Raw genomic sequence first — 16,667 nt, 5'->3', positions numbered from 1 at the left:
ATGCGCATGTGTGTTGGACTACGACGTGCTTTCCACGATGTAAAGTGGCTAGAATCAAGTTAACTCTTTTTTTTAAGTTATATATAAAAGCATTGCAGGGTAAATTGTGATATCGCGAGAATATATTTAATTTTTATAACGTGCACGCGTAGGCAAAATACGAAACATTTACGTTTTGCGAGATAAATTCTTCAGGCATGCTGGTGTCAGCGGGATAGCTATCTAGCTAATATCGGAGTGAAGCAAGTAAACAGATGCTGGTCAGCTGTAATCTGGCATCAGCTAACTAGCTGTCCACCGGTTGCAACATGGGACGTAAGAAACAGGGCAAGTTTGTCCGCCCTGACAACAAGGGCAAAGATAAAAGGCATAAAATGAAGGGGAAATCCATGGAGGCCTTTACAGAAGAAATGCATACTGCTTTTGAAGGTAATAATACATTCAGTATTTGCAATCCAAAATTGTGTTAAACTGTCTCATGTTATTCATGTTGTCTACAAGACCAAGATTTGACAGTGTGCGATAGTTCTCTTGTCTAAAATGCTAAATTGAATATTCTAGAAATGACAAACGTATCCAAATTATAAGTAAAAGATTTACATGACATTCCTGTGTTTTGTTACAGAGACATAAGCCTTGCTGTATTAATCTCTTAAGTTCATAGTTTATGTGTAAAATAATGCTGACTGTTGATGTTCTTTCAAATATGTTTATTTTAAATGAAAGCACACCACCTCAGTTAACTCATGCCATAGAAGTAAATATGTAGTAAGTAAGCAGTCTTAGTTATTGATAATTGGGGTACAAGAGGATATAAATATATCTGAGAACCATGATATTATTTTTTGTGATACTGTGTCCATTCTCAAAAACACTTTTGTGATAATGTGATTACATGCAGTGTAGTTATCTATCATCACTGCCCTTATTGTAAAAAAGTAAACAATTTAACTCAAATTTTATGTATATGGTGGTGTGTTCTTTATGCTATGTCAATTTACTAAACTTAGAATAAAAAAAATCAATAGATCACATTGCTATACAGTATCACAATATATTGATCTTTTGACATATGTTGACAACCCAAGTAGATAGATGTCATTGAGGAAAATGTGCAAAATTATTAAAAATGAAAACTGAATTTGTAAGTAACTTGTATTTGAGTAAGCTTTTTCACACTCGCATCATAATTACACTTTGTCCTCTGTCACTGTGCTTTTCAGCAAGTCTTCACCTAGAGGAGGGAGCAGAGGCCCCTCTGGTGAAACTGCCTTGCCCACTTGCCATGTGGGAGTTGGGTCACTGTGATCCCAAACGCTGTACTGGCAGAAAGCTGGTACGCAAGGGCTTTGTACGCAACCTGCGCCTCAATCAGAGATTTAACGGACTCATACTGAGTCCTATGGGCACAAAGTATGTGACACCAGCAGACAGGTAGGTGTCAAGCTGTTTCCTCCACATAACACCCATTGAAATCACTATTCTCCAAGAATCTAAATGTCCAAATGTTCTTAGTTTGATTTTGTGATATTTTATTGTGATCAGATGGCAATGAATTACTTTGCGTTATAAATCTTTATCCACAGAGAGATTGTGGCTCATAGTGGGTTAGCAGTGATCGACTGTTCCTGGGCCAAACTGGAGGAGACTCCCTTCAACAAGATGGTTGGAACCCATCCCAGGTTACTGCCATACCTGGTGGCTGCAAATCCTGTCAACTACGGCAAGCCTTGCAAGTTGTCTTGTGTTGAGGCTTTTGCTGCCACATTCTGTATTGTAGGTAAGGCTTTAGCTATAGTTACTCAAGAATTGTGCACTGTATTGTCCTCCTGACTGCTTCTTGTATCCTGTTACACGTTGTGGCAGTGATGCTATAACACACTGTATCTGATTTTGCAGGTTTTGAAGAACTAGCAGTGCTCTTGTTGAAGAAATTCAAATGGGGGACAGTGTTCCTGGAGCTCAATAAAGTTCTGCTGGATCGCTATGCTGCTTGCCAATCAGAGGAGGAACTGCTCTCTGTAGAAAAGGATTTTCTCACATCCAAACCAGAGGAGGAGGAGTTTGGTAAAAATGGGGCAGAAATCAACTGGGGTCTTATCCAGTGTTTTCCCTACATATTTGTGAAGCAGAGGTAGTTGGGGTCATTTGGGTTTTAGTCCCACATCTGTCCTTATTTTAGTTTTGGCCTGCCTTCATGTGCAACATGTAGCTATAAAATAGGTTATATTTTATAATAGTGAAAGCTCCTCTTAAAAATGGCAGAATCATGATTAATGTTTCAAGGAAACTGGACTAAAATATAAATTCATAGTTGCTCCAACACTTGTAGTTTTATTTCTACAGTGACTCATCTTGTTTAATTGTTATTAGAGAAACACTGGTCTCATACTTATTTTCAGGATGTGAATATCATAAAATATAGTTCTTCAGGCTTTTAAACTTCATGAAATACTTATGAGTAATATGACTCAGCAAAAACTAGGGGTCACTGTAAGTTGTGATATCTGACCCATAATTCTTGGAAGCTTTTTCCAAAAAATGTTATTACTGATGTGAGTGTTCCTTTTATTGTTTCCTAGGCTGATGTTCAATAATAAGATGGAGTTGCCTTTTATTAACTTCAGTAATTTGATTCTATTTGAATCGCTTAATAAATCATTAGCAGTGGGCAGGGATTTAGAAGTCTGGATCTAGGCTAATTGTTTCCCACATTTCTGGAAAAATGCATTTTGTTGCTGGGTTATGACCTCTACTGCCAAGCAGTTTTCTTCTAAACAAAAGCTAATCATCTGTCTCATTCACAGATCCATTTGATGTTAACTCAGGAGTAGAATGTAGGAATCTCAACAGACGGCAGTGGTAAGCAATTTATAACTTCAAAAACTTTTTTCTTGGAGTGATGCATATATTAATAAATGAATTGTCAGTACTGATCCAGCCACGTTATTGTCCGCAGTTGGCCCATTTTTAGAATTAGCTTTTTTAAAAGTTTGTTCTCAAAGTAGTGTGTCATAGTATACAACTTATAAATTTGCAACAGAACGTGACCTACCCAAAATTAATGCTGATTGCTCACAGAAGGAGTTAGTGTCCGTTTGAGTCATAACAAGAGTAGATGTTTATAACATTTACGCTGAGCATTATGTTAATGGAGTCTAGCAGGCAGTAACTGAACTCCAACTCCAGAATGTGTATTATCAGAGCAGTGGGCTTTTGTTTTCAGGAGAACAGGCTTACATTTACATTTTTACATCAATTGCCAATTGATAGAGTTATAAATAGTTGAGCAACTTACAGTGTAGGACTCGTCACTTGTTATTGTCTAAGTATAATGTTGTTCTCATCTTGCGCTAGTATAGGGTCACTATCATTGTGGTCTGCTGGCAGCCTGCCTGAGCTTTGAGTCTGGGGAGTAGGTGCAGGAGGAAACATCTTATTTTAACCATAGAACGTATATTAGATAGGGATTTAACCTATTTAATATGCCTATATACCTATTTAATATTCTTAGTTCGTGTTCCACGAGTATGGATACTAAGTTTGTCAAACTGTTGTATTTTTCTGTGTAGTGCACCTGAAGATGATGATTCCAGTGAGGATACGGACACTTCAGAGGACAACGAAGATGAGGCAGAAGATGAAAAAACAGAAAGTGACACTGAGTCGAGAACAGTCCCACATCATGATGATGAAGAGGAAGAGACTGAATGAAAGACATCACAATAAAGCATATTTTTCTTCAGTGGATCTTTTACTACAAGGACTGGCAAAACTTTTTCAACACACAGATGTATATATATATATATATATATATATATATATATATATACATATATATATATATATATATATATATATATATATATGTATAACCCTGATTTGGGACGCTGTGTAAAATGTTAACTTGCTTTAGTAGATGCAGCAACAAATTTTGTTTACTGACAGTTGTTTTCCCAAATGTTCCCAAGCCCATGTGGTATCTTTACAATCATGTGTTCTTAATGCGATGCCATCTGAGGGATCAAAGGTCACAGGCATTCACTGTTGGTTTTTGGCCTTGCCTCTTGTGTGCAGAGATTTCTCTGAATCTCTTAATGATATTATGGATTATTGATGGTGAAATCCCCAAATTCCTTAAAATTGTGTGTTGAGAAACATGCTTCTTAAACTGTTTAAGAAACTGTTTAACTGATTATTTGCCCACATAGTTTTTCACAAAGTGGTGAGCCTCGTCCCATTGTTGCTGGCAGATGACTGTGCCTTTCTAGGATGCACCCAATCAAGATACTGTCACCTGTTGCCAGTTCACGTGTCTACTTTCCCAGTCTTTTGTCACCCCTGTCCCAACCTTTTGTAACATGTTGCAGGCAAATTCAGAATAAGTATCTATTTACAAAAAACAATAAAGTTTATTAGTTTGAACATTAAAAACATTGTACTGTATTCAAGTTAATATTGATTGAAAAGGATTTTCAAATCATTGCATTCTGTTTTGATGCATGTTTTACACAGCGTCCCAACTCTTTTGGAATCAGGGTTGTAAACCAAAGGCAGTTTCAGGCTATCCAGTTTTGTACAAGTATACAAAAAATAAAATTCTACAATAAATTGTATGTTTTTAATGTAAAGAGTTTATAAATTATTAAAAATGTATATTCTTATACAGGGTTGACAATCTGGGCTGGAGGCACATGGTTGATGATGCATGATTTCAGCCTGTTTCTACTGAAAAGTTTAGTCAAGATGGTGTAAAAGACCTGTAGATATACCTCGCTACAACGCTTTATTAGTCAGTCTGAAACAGACCGGCGCAAAGACGGTTTGTAGGCCACGTTTACTGCGGTATTTGAATATGAACAACTGCTGCCGTCTGACTCAGTCCGTATCAGTAAGATGAAGTTCAGTAGGTTGTAAATGTGGCGAGGGGGGCGGACACAGCGGGACTCTCCTCTGCTGTCCTGCGGTAACATTGTTGTGGAACGACGTCACAACTCGAAAATGAAGGCGCAGAGGCAGCCATTACTGGAGCTTCTCTAATTATTTTATTCCAAATAAATACTCGCGGAAAACTCCCATGGCAAGAGCTACAAGTCAGCTGGTAAGTGTTGCAACTTTAACGTGAATAACAGCTCGAAGCCGGTTCTGAAAATGTACAGTGTGGCGGCTGTTTGACAACAAATAGTTACGTCGGGCCTTCATTTGAAGAGCGGTGCTAGCCGCAAAAGATCGTTTAACGCTACGACTCGCTAGCATCGTTAGCTCGCTAATGTTGGCTAACACAGTACCTAATGTTTGCTACGGTACTCGCGGTGGTCCAACACTTGGCTTGATTCATGATTAAAGGTTCGTCGAATCATTCGGTGCTGGTTTAGCATTTAGCTGTGCTTGCTATTAGTTTTATATGATGTATGACCATTTCCCCTTGGTCAGTAGCGTTATCTGTTGGCTGACGTTAGCTCAACATGTTCGCGCTTTCGAGCGATGCTTCTGCTTGCTAACAAGCTAATGTTAGCTTTATTGCGTTCTACCTTTGGTTAGAAGATCGCTTTTTAAGGTTAACATCGTGTTGCTTGATTGTCAACCCGTTAAGTGTAAAATTTCGATATTAATGTTGGCACTCCAACTTTAAACACGATTTAATAACGTTACGTGAAAATCGCATGAGGTTTTGAAGTTACTTTGGTGTTACCTGTCTTGCTAACGTTAGCTAATTGACTGGCTGTTAGCGTTAAGTTTATAAGTCGCTGTCAGTGATGGCCGGCATTATTTGACAAGGCAGTAGGCGCTAACGTTAGCATGCTAGCAGGCGTTAGTTAGCAAAGAAAGTTCGCACAGGCCTGTTGTTACCCGAGTACTCAGGGTTAGGTTAACGTTAGCTGACATTTTCTATCAACCATCACGTTGTTGACCAGTAGTAAATGGTCAGCAAATAGTTATACGACCAGCTGGCAACCATACAGTCAAGTCCGGATAAGGCAGCTAAATGGCCACACCTTGGTTTTGAATGAGAAGAAGCTAGGCCAACTGAACTAACTAACGTTAACTGTGTTGCAAGCTGAACAACATCAGCACTGAGTGTTACTGTAGTTCAGCAAGTTAAAAATAACTAACTTTGGTACACGCACCAAACAGATTGTTGTAAAGGACAACTCGTCGCTGTATGAGTTTTCAACAGTCATTTAGTTAATGGGTCTATCGTGCGTTTGCTGCCATGTCAGTGTGATCATGTACATGCAAATTTGATGAGTTCCGTGCAGTTGTGGTAGTAAATACAGCTGTCACACGAAAGTAGTAACTTTGACACAGTTTTTACAACTTTAACACTGGAGGGTGGCATCACCAGGCTCAGAAGCGGCTTCTTCAAAAGTTGTTTCATGTCCTTATCAATTTTAGACTTTGCTCATCAAGTGGTCTCCCTTAGAATTGTAAATTTTTAAGTTATTATATTCTAATATGAATGTTTAAGTCAGCGACCCTGGAAAGTGGGTGTACATTAAATGATCCACATCCTCTAAACTGTCTCTCCTCTATTGTTAAAGGCACTTTTTCTGTAATAGGTTGGATAATTGCTTGTCTGGACATTATATTATTTTCATCATACAGCTTCTACAGAAAATGCACCAAATGATATATTTTAACCTGAGCTAGGAGATATATAATTATTTGCCCTTAATTGTTTGGGGGTTTCAGAAAATGTGGATCATGATACACTATATAACCAAACCATTGTTAAATCTGTTAGCTCACAGGATGATGAATAAGGCTTAACAATCAATTCAAATGAAGGTTCAAAGTGATAAACATAAAACATTTTCTTTCCCATATATAGATATTCATAAACAAATTGATTTTGGAAGCCGTTCCCACTATTTATTCTGATTTTATTACCTGCTACGGATGAAACAATTACCAGTTTCATGATGAACCGCTGTAAAATTCCTGATGATTAATATTACCATTAAAAATTTTAATCATCATTAAAACCATATTTCATTATCACACTTTCAAAAGCTCACTGTAAATACTATCCATCATTAACCAAAGTCAGCAACAGTTAACATTGCAAAAGACATGATGACATTTTTAAATCATTGAGGTTTTCCATATAAAACCTAATTGAAATGTTTTCAGTGTGTGTATCAGTGCTTCTTGAACATTTTCAGGGCATTTTAATAATACCATAATAGTTTTGTCACTATAATCATGATATGAAATTTTCATGGTTTCATGACTAAATCCAGCTTTATTATGGTTGCTTGATATAGTGGGCCTAGGCTTGCCAACATATCAATTTGTAACCGGAGTGAAGGGATGAATCGTACCTTTACAGCTGTAGTTTATGAGTGCATTAAAAGTAAAAGGTACTTTGTGACAGTTTTAGACTAGGATGCCAGGTATCCCCCCATATTTCTCAAGTGAGGATACACTATCTACCATAAATGGACTTTTTTTTTTTGAAATTAAGAACTACAGTTTCATCACCTAGCTGACTGATATATTCTCAATGTTCCCTCTCCTGTTTCAGTATGATGTTGTGCCCATTCAGCCCAGCGTTGTCATCTGTTCCTGCTCGCATCCATCAATGGTAAGAAACCACCCGGACTCCTGCTCGCCACTTGCTATCCCAGGCGCAAGCAGTAGCCACTGTCCCAGCATGGAGGGCTCAGCCTCAGAGGCCCGTGCTGTAGGAGCGTCTGCCAGCAGCGGCGGCCAGGGCTCAGACCTCCGCACCCAGCCAGCTGTGCAGGCCCCCCAGCCACGCAAAAAGAAGCCAGAGGACTTCAGATTTGGCAAGATACTGGGAGAGGGCTCCTTCTCGACGGTATGTAGCTTGCATTCCACTTTTGAATTATACCTGGGTAGATGTTGCTACATGCTAGCATTCTTTTGATTAATGTACTTGGATGAGTCATCCTCAGTTCATTTGAGGTGAATTGACAAAACAGGCCCAAAGAGTTACTTTATTTTCTCTCAAGACTGACAAGAAAGTAAGATGCCATGTTGTTTTTTTTTCCGTTCTTTTATCCAAAGGTTGTCCTGGCAAGAGAGCAGGTAACAGGGAAAGAATATGCAAGTAAGTAATAATGCATCAGCTTTTGGTGAATTATACTATATTATCAAGATACAAAAGTTGTTTGGTGTATTTTTACTAATTTGTCCCAAAACTTTCTTTTTTCTCTTCCAGTTAAGATTTTAGAGAAGCGCCATATTATGAAGGAGAACAAAGCCCAGTACGTGAAAAGAGAAAGGGACTTGATGTCAAATCTAGATCACCCATTCTTCGTCAAGCTCTACTTCACATTTCAAGATGATGAGAAGTTGTGTATCCTTTTAACAAGTCCAATATGTTAAGGTATGTTGTATATTAATAACTTAAGAGTCGTTTTTGTCATTGATATTTGATTTTATAATATTGATAGGATATTTTTTTAACAATCAGTTTCTCATAATCAGTCTTCCTTAACTAGCTTTTCTTAGATTTTGGTCTCAGCTACGCAAAGAATGGAGAGCTCCTGAAATACATTCGCAAAATTGGTTCATTTGATGAGACCTGTACTAGATTCTACTCAGCTGAAATAGTTTGTGCTCTAGAATACTTACACAATAAGGGGATAATACACAGGTAAGACTTTGTTTTGTCAATAATAAAGTATCAGTCCTTTTTTATCGCTGTTTTTTGTGAAGCATTTGTTTTGCTCATATGTTACAACTTGTTTCTGTAATTTCAGAGATCTGAAACCAGAGAATATTCTTCTGAGTGAAGACATGCACATTCAGATAACAGATTTTGGGACAGCAAAACAGTTATCATCAGACAGTAAACAAGGTATAACCACAATCCTGATTTTACTTGTTCTTCTCAGCCATAAGTATAGCAAGTGTAAGAATGACATGAATGTAGCGTTTTACTTTCTGTGACCAGTATGAAGTTATTAATATCTTTTTACCTCTAATTTCCATCATTTCACAGCGAGAGCAAACTCCTTTGTTGGAACAGCACAGTACGTGTCGCCGGAGCTACTAACAGAGAAATCAGCCTGCAAGAGGTAATTAAGTTTAGTCATCATGCAACAGATACACTTGCTAATTATTGTTCTGTATTTATGTCTCAGATAAGAGTGGCATCACATCTGTACATTTATTTTTCTGTTTTCCTTTTTTTTGTCTAAAAGCTCTGACCTCTGGGCCTTGGGATGTATTATCTATCAGCTGGTGGCTGGTTTACCACCATTCAGAGCTGGGTAAGTACTAAGGGGATATTGTTGTCACAGCTCAATTATAATGCTCTTTGATTCCATGCTTCAGTAATGGCTGATCTTGTTGCATGTCTAGCTTCCTATTAAAGTTTACAGTTGAAAGTTTTTTCAACTGCAACAAATGCCAGGTGTGAGAATAACCTTATCTCAGTAATATCACTTCCCTAACAGCCTCTTTTTTGTTGTTTTCCTCTTGTATTTCATATGTTATAGAAATGAGTACCTAATATTCCAGAAGATAATAAAGCTGGAGTATGAATTCCCAGAGAAATTCTTCCCCAAAGCCAAGGATCTCGTCACACAGCTTTTGGTATGTCATCAACTACTGTTATTCATATATATGGGATATAATTAAATGTCACTGATAATAAAATTGTCAAAAATATCAATTTTTAGTAATACTGAACATTTGAAATGCTTTCTATGCTTAAGTTCCGCAGAATCAAAACAATGGTCCCAGCTGTGCTTTCTCGCTCTCTCTCTCTTCTCTCCAAAAATGAGTTGACAGACACTGCTGAAGTGCTAACAAAGCCTTGCCTCCTTTGACGATGGTCATAAGTAAATTAATTTAGATGCTACTGTGCTGAAGACACAGCACTATTAACTTCATTTCTAGGTTTATGTAATTTGATAATTTAGTTATTTGTAAACGCCTGATCTAAAGAGAAAAAAATGAATGTTTCTAAAGGTTTAGATTTCATCTCAAGCCTTTTTATGTTTATCTTTGAATAAAATCTAAAATTTCAGTGTTGTGTCAATTTCCCGTGGTGTTGACCTGAATATCAGTATTTTTCAAAATACTGGATAGAAGTTGGAAATACCAGTATGGTGACAACACAACCTGATATCTGTGGGGGCATTAATGTGATATTTTAGTCGTCTGTGCTGGTGCTGTTTGTTTTTTATTGCTTTTCTACTTCATGAAAACACATATTGTATCTGTTTCTGTTTTTTGCCTCAGTCACTGGACCCATCCAAGCGGATTGGGTGTGAAGAGATGGGAGGGTACGACCCTTTGAAGCAGCACCCCTTCTTCGACACCATCTCCTGGAGTGACCTACACATACAGACACCCCCCAAGCTCACCCCCTATCTGCCAGCCATGTCTGAAGATGATGAGGACTGCTATGGAAATGTAAGAGACTGTATTATGGTCTTAGTCTCTCTTTCTCTGCATAATTTGCTTAGGTGTGATGCTTTGTTGAAAGAAACAGAATAAAACACTGTGATGTTCCGTTAATGATAAGTCACTTCTGTGTAAACAACTGGTAGTTGATATGCATCCCATGGATAAAACAGCAAGTTTTTTTTAATTTCTGTTGCCATTTTCAGCTCTTACTGGTACATTTTTTAAATATAAAGTCAAACATAGTGGTCCCACCTAGCTGACATTCCTGCTGGGCTTATTTTATGTATTGTGTTTGATAAACCACCCAACAGCAATATCTTAATGCTGGTCAGACTAAGTCAGCCTGAAATATCTCTGAACCTGGGCACCATCCAGGTTCTTGGACCAAACGATGATACTCTCCCAGTTGTGTCTTCGCTTAGTTTATTTTGTGTACTTGGCTTGAACGTGTGGGTCTGGCTTGTAGTTTATGCTGCAAAATAGTAGTACCAAGAAGCTTTGTTTTGTTTGTGTCCAAGAGAAAGAGAGAGCATGCATCAGTGGTCTAATAAGGTAGAGACTAAATGAGGAGAACGAGCAGTGGTAGCAAGAAAACTGGCGAATCAGGGAATTAAAATCTTATTTTCTGAGTGTTGTGGTTATGATTAAATCACAAATAAGCACCCCCATCATTTTAGATGAATAAGATATAAACTTTGATATAATATTCAGAACATTTTGTTGCCAGTAAATTATATGTACATGACGCAGAAGTTTTCTACCCAGAAGTTATTGTGAACATTATTCTTTCTATAGATTCCCCCAATCTGTGAACAAACCCCAAATCTTCAGCCCAACATCATATAACCATTCTTTCTGATTTCATATCCCAGTATGATGACCTCCTGAGCCAGTTTAGCAACATGCAGGTGGCCCAGTCCAGCTCATCACACTCCCTGTCGCCACATGAATCCACGCCCCCGCAGAGGTCCAGCAGCAACATTGAGCAGTACATCCACGACCTAGACAATAACTCTTTTGAGCTGGACTTGCAGTTCACTGAAGAAGAGAAGCAGCTATTGCTGGACAAACAGACCTCTGGAAACCCCTGGTAAACGCCTCTAATGTTTCAACCTGGTCTTCTCTGTGTGTATACTGGCTTGCCATCCTTTGTTTTTTTTAAATCTGAATCCTTCTTGAATCAAATTCTTACTCATGGCTGTCAGTGCATTTATTTATTGAGGGGAAGATGAATCTTCGAGTGACAGGAAGGTGTGTCAGTAATTTAATGTTGGTTATTTACACAGGCACCAGTTTGTGGAGAATAACCTCATCCTGAAAATGGGCCCAGTGGATAAACGAAAGGTGTGTGAATTCCAGCTATTTGAAATGTTTATATTATTTATTGTTTTTATTTATTTATACTACAAGATTTAATTTAGATTTCACACTATATACACAACAAAGACCTGTAATCTTAACTTCAACTCTATTTCTGTCCCCTAAGGGCAACTGGTTACAGAGCAAGGCACAAATAGAACACATAAAAGAGCAGATGTACATACAGTACAGTCAAGGAGGAGACAAAACAAATATCAGATCAAACCAAGATATAAATCAGAAACAAGACAGAAAGCAAAACAAGACATACAACACTCCACTCCTCATCAATGGAAAAACTTCATATCTTCATATAAGCGATCTTCATATCTTCATCTTCATATCTGATCAGCTTAAATAAAATATGTTAAATATAAATAGACACATACATTATATGTAAGTTAAATCCCATCTTTTATCCTTCATCAACTCAGATCTTCAACAGGAGACAATCTTTTAGATGACCACTGAATAGACATGTTGTAGATGACATGGATTGTCCACTTTTTTCTATATTTCAGCAACAAAAACACAAACAAAAATATGTTATTTGTAATTTTGTGTATTTTAAAATATGTTAGAATTGTAATTCTTTTTAATTTTAAAAGAGGTTAAAGGAACAGTTTATCCCAAAAACAAAAATATATGATATTTCTTACCTGTAGTGCTATTATCTGTATAGATTGTTTTAGTGTCAGATAATTATGTCGGATTATTTTGAGTAACGGGTCATAATTTCTGGAAAGAGATATCACTGTTGAGTTATTCAGATGTACTTTTTTGGCACTTTGAGCAGCTGAGTGCTGTCTAGTTATATTATATTGGAGAGAAGGAAGACATTTCTACAGTTTATCTGCAAAACTCATCAGTTCACACCAAAAAATCTAGATGGATCAATAGCACTTAAGGTAAGAGGAGAAATGTATTTTTTCAATTTTGAGATGATCTTTCCCTGAAAGATTTTTCTGCCAACTAGCCTGTACAGTAGTTTGTGTTTTCAAATTAAAATGTGAACAGGTTTTCTAGTTAAAGTTGGCTCAGCATAAATGAAGTCACTTCCCATGGTATTCCACTGAGCATATATGAAGGGGAATCCCCTGCTGTAGTGAGGAAAAGCTCATTGGCCTCATAGCCCCCTCTATTGGTGAACTAATGTCTCGAGACATGTGGCATTCCATTGCAGGGTCTGTTTGCTCGACGGAGACAGCTGCTTCTCACTGAAGGACCACACCTGTACTACGTGGATCCTGTCAACAAGGTCCTGAAAGGGGAGATTCCTTGGTCCCTAGAGCTACGTCCCGAGGCCAAGAACTTCAAAACCTTCTTTGTTCACACGGTACACAACAGTTTATTTCTGATGTCCGTCCAGAATTTTTTCCTCCAGCAGCGTGTTGATACTTGCCCACTGTTTAGAATCTCTTCACGTATGTGGTTCCCTTGTTTTATTTTTTTTTATTTTCTGTGATGTTTGCAGCCTAACCGAACATACTATTTGATGGACCCCAGTGGAAATGCTGACAGATGGTGCAAGAAGATCCAGGAAGTGTGGAGAAAGATCTATCAAAGGCACCAAAACCCTGGCCTATAGGAGCACGATTCCTCCTTGCGGCCGCTCCTCTTTAGCTCTGAGGCCAATCACTGAGCAGAGTAACACCCTCTTTAGTGCCCTTCATCACCGCAATGTAAACAAACTCTTAGAGACGCTGGCATCTAGACCTTGTTTGTTTTCCTGAGTAGAACCATGGGAAAAATACAACTTTGGATTCAGGGTTGCTTTGCTTGTTCTTTGTGCTCTCTGTGAGGCTTCTATTGCATTTTTCCATGTATGGATGATAAGACTGCCACCATGCACATCTGCTTTTTGTACATTCTGCAAGGGGGGGAAGAGAAGGGCAAGCTTGTTCTGTAGGGTGACACAAGCTTGGGTACCGCTAGGACTATCTTCAAAATGCAAGGACTGGTTTCCTGCTTCAATGATACATAACACACAATCTAGCTTTTATGAACCAGAGCCTATCCTGATATCTTAATTAAAACCATATCCTAATCCTACATCGTACGTGCAAGCTGTAGTCAGGCCCCACTTCTACTGCATATACTCCATAGTTGTAACAGATACTGTAAGCTGATTCAGTCTCACACGTTTACCAAACTCAAATCCTATATATATTTTTGTCAGAGCCCAAATGTTCCCATGGTATTTGAGTTGTTTTTTTTTTTATTTTAAAGTCTCTTGGTACTTGCTTATTGCAGTCCAATTAAGGTCTCGATGTAACAAAGCAGAGTGCCGGTCTGCAGTGAGACATGGGTCTGAATCAGTCTCTGTGTAAGTGTGAGCCTTCCATTGCCGTTACTGAGGATGTATTGCTAAAAGGGGGCGGGTAAACATGCCACTAGCTTGTACTTCCTAATCATAACTTGCTTATCTTTCCTGCATGGCCAGTTTTGTAGCTCAGCCTTGTCCGCTTCTCTCTCCTAGGGCACTGGAGATATAGTTTATTCAAGTTTTAAAGGTGGGTATTTTTGACTGCATTGGCAACCATAGCGATTATTATTGGATGATTTGGCTGTTCTGTACCATTCACTGGCTATTTCTTTGTGGTGTGAATTCTTCAATTTTCTTTTTCGGTGGGATAGTCGGCTCATCTTCAGTACGTCCTATTGAAAACAAAATCTTATGTGCTGACCACCCCATGCTGAACAGAAAACCTTCATCATCAACAGAGATACATACACATACTATCATTCACGGAAGCAATCACAGTCAAGCTGTTGTGGACAAGATGGCAGAACTGCCTCAACGGGCTCATTGGCCCGCCTTTTTTTGTTTGTTTTTCATTCTGACGTTTGGCCCAATAGAAATTAAAGCGATTGATTTAACTTGTGCTCTTGTTTTAGCAATATGTATTATCATAATGCTTTTAATTTTTGACATATTACCTTAAGGTCCTTTCCAAAGGTCCTCTTCCTTCAGCTGAGTCTGTGTGTGCAGTGTGTGACTGGAGTATAGGTGAATAGGACCCCTCTGGCCCTGGGGCCCGGGGCCCGATGTGGTTGGATGTCAGTTAAAGGATATCTGTCTGATCCAAATAACCGATGACATTGCTGTATCTGTCTATAAAGTTCAGGAAGCACTAGAGAAGTGTTTTTCCTCTCGTTAGAAAAATTGTTCGAATCAAGTCGATGGCAGTCGGTTACATTGTGTATGGAATACTCTACCTGGCTTGTAACTGACTAGAACTGTGATGTACAGATGATGTATTATTAAAATCTGAAGCAAGTAATGCAATGCTATTAGGATACAGTTTTTGTATTTTTATTCTTGTATAAGGTTATTTGATGGCTATTGTTTAGCCTCTAGTTCATTCTGTGTTATTTAAATTCTAATATATGAATCATATTTGGATTGAAGTCATGTTCAGGGGCCATGTTGTGTATGTTCTGAGATGTAAAGCCTTTGAATGTGAATAATTATTGTAAACTATAATATTTTACAGCTTTTTTCTTACTATATCATACATTTTCTATTTGCTCAGTGATTTAATCATATTCTGATAATTTAATGAATCTGTTCATTCTCTCTCTGATTATTTGTGCGCTAGGTCAGTAGATGTTGAATGATTTTCCACTTAATGCTTGGTAGTTCAGTAATTAAAGCATGTAGGGATTTAGGCATACAAATAAAGCCATGTGTCCTGTCTTCTGTTAACAACTACAGTCATGACACAGTGAAAGCAGCAGCATTCAGTGGCAATGGCATCTCACATTTTGCAGCATGTAAATAAAGTACCGGCCCATTATCATCAGTGTTTTTGTGTCGTGGAAATTACTTTAAAGTATGGCTGCACCTATCGCTTATTTTCATTATCGATTTAAGTGTCAGTATTTTTCTTAATGAATTAATTGGTTGTTTGCTCCAGAAAATGTTGATCATGGTTTCCCAAAGTCTAAGGTGACACTCTCAAATGTCTTTGTTCCCAACCTAAAGACAATCAGTTTACTGTCATAGAACAGTGGTTGTCAACCATGGGGTCAGAAGATGGTTGTGGAGAATAAAATACAATAACATATTGTAGCAAGCAGCATGTTGTGAGAGTCAGGAAACTGCTTTTTACAGTACATAGACTGTCTCAGTGATGTAATGTCAGTTTAGTAGTTTTCATCTTTTATACAGGTATTCCTCAGCAGTCTCAAGCAGACCTGGGTGGGGGGGGGGGGGGGTTGCAAACCCTAACCTGATTTTTCTGTTTCTCGACTCAAAAAGGTTGAGAACCACTGTCAGAGAATATTCACATCTGAGAAGCTGAAATCAGAGAATTTGGACAGTTATTCTTACTCAAAAAGATTCAAGGATTACTCGATCAACAAAATAGCTGATTAATTCAACAGTTGACAACTAATCAATTAATCCAGAGGTTTTTTGAAGTGGGAGGTGGAGCTCCTGGGGGACTCTGGGAATGGAAGTGAAAAAAAAAATACAATATTAGTCTTAGTTTATTAGTTATAAATAGGAGACTGTTTTTTCCACTTTCCCAAAGTCAGAAACTAAAGAAATACCTTTGGACACACCCTTTCTTTGCATTTGGTGAAGTCTGACGTTATGGCAAACATAGTGTCTATGGGAACAACATAACCGTGATCCCACAGACATCCAGGAATTGAGTGAAACCAACCAAGTTAACTAAGAAGGGGCACCTTTTTTTTTTCCAAGTTTGTCTGATACACCTTTAATGTAGATCTGCAAATAACAGTTATTTTCATTACCTATTAAACTGTCAATCATTTTCCCATTAAGCAATAAGTTGTTTGGTCCATAAAATGTCAGACAATGTTTCACTGTTTTCCAAAGCCTAAGATGATGTCCTCATATGTCTTTTGTCCACAAACCAAAGATATTCATCAGACTGTCATAGAGGACT

At 38.0% G+C, this 16,667-nt stretch overlaps 2 protein-coding genes across 2 annotated transcripts; both read left to right on the top strand.

Annotated features, from left to right (window-relative positions):
* The first annotated feature begins 49 nt into the window (after nt 1-49).
* On the top strand, nt 50-4,617 carry tsr3 (TSR3 ribosome maturation factor). Its single transcript, XM_084740048.1, has 7 exons — nt 50-429; nt 1,224-1,434; nt 1,587-1,780; nt 1,900-2,067; nt 2,808-2,862; nt 3,573-3,797; nt 3,880-4,617. Exons 1-6 carry the CDS (start codon nt 309-311, stop codon nt 3,712-3,714), a joined length of 891 nt encoding a protein of 296 aa, XP_084596174.1. The 5' UTR covers nt 50-308; the 3' UTR covers nt 3,715-3,797; nt 3,880-4,617.
* Nucleotides 4,618-4,916: 299 nt separating this feature from the next.
* On the top strand, nt 4,917-15,554 carry pdpk1b (3-phosphoinositide dependent protein kinase 1b). Its single transcript, XM_084740044.1, has 14 exons — nt 4,917-5,101; nt 7,529-7,825; nt 8,035-8,077; nt 8,189-8,326; nt 8,482-8,626; nt 8,733-8,830; nt 8,975-9,050; nt 9,177-9,245; nt 9,474-9,570; nt 10,222-10,395; nt 11,262-11,479; nt 11,676-11,733; nt 12,932-13,084; nt 13,223-15,554. Exons 1-14 carry the CDS (start codon nt 5,078-5,080, stop codon nt 13,334-13,336), a joined length of 1,704 nt encoding a protein of 567 aa, XP_084596170.1. The 5' UTR covers nt 4,917-5,077; the 3' UTR covers nt 13,337-15,554.
* The last annotated feature ends 1,113 nt before the right edge of the window (nt 15,555-16,667 follow it).

Source organism: Lutjanus erythropterus, chromosome 17 (assembly GCF_056507025.1).
Source record: "Lutjanus erythropterus isolate fLutEry1 chromosome 17, fLutEry1.hap2, whole genome shotgun sequence".
Classification (NCBI taxonomy): domain Eukaryota; kingdom Metazoa; phylum Chordata; class Actinopteri; order Lutjaniformes; family Lutjanidae; genus Lutjanus; species Lutjanus erythropterus.
Note: the sequence above shows the minus strand (reverse complement) of the source record. Positions and strands in the feature narration are given on the sequence as shown.

Bases quoted from the DNA above. Each gene is read 5' to 3' on its own strand.
- pdpk1b (XM_084740044.1), top strand. From the start codon at position 5,078: ATGGCAAGAGCTACAAGTCAGCTG. The intron at 8,831-8,974 runs GTATAACCACAA...ATCATTTCACAG, and splicing joins ATCATCAGACAGTAAACAAG to CGAGAGCAAACTCCTTTGTT. The intron at 11,734-12,931 runs GTGTGTGAATTC...ATTCCATTGCAG, and splicing joins GCCCAGTGGATAAACGAAAG to GGTCTGTTTGCTCGACGGAG.
- tsr3 (XM_084740048.1), top strand. From the start codon at position 309: ATGGGACGTAAGAAACAGGGCAAGTTTGTCCGCCCTGACAACAAGGGC. The intron at 1,435-1,586 runs GTAGGTGTCAAG...CTTTATCCACAG, and splicing joins TATGTGACACCAGCAGACAG to AGAGATTGTGGCTCATAGTG. The intron at 2,068-2,807 runs GTAAAAATGGGG...TCTCATTCACAG, and splicing joins ACCAGAGGAGGAGGAGTTTG to ATCCATTTGATGTTAACTCA.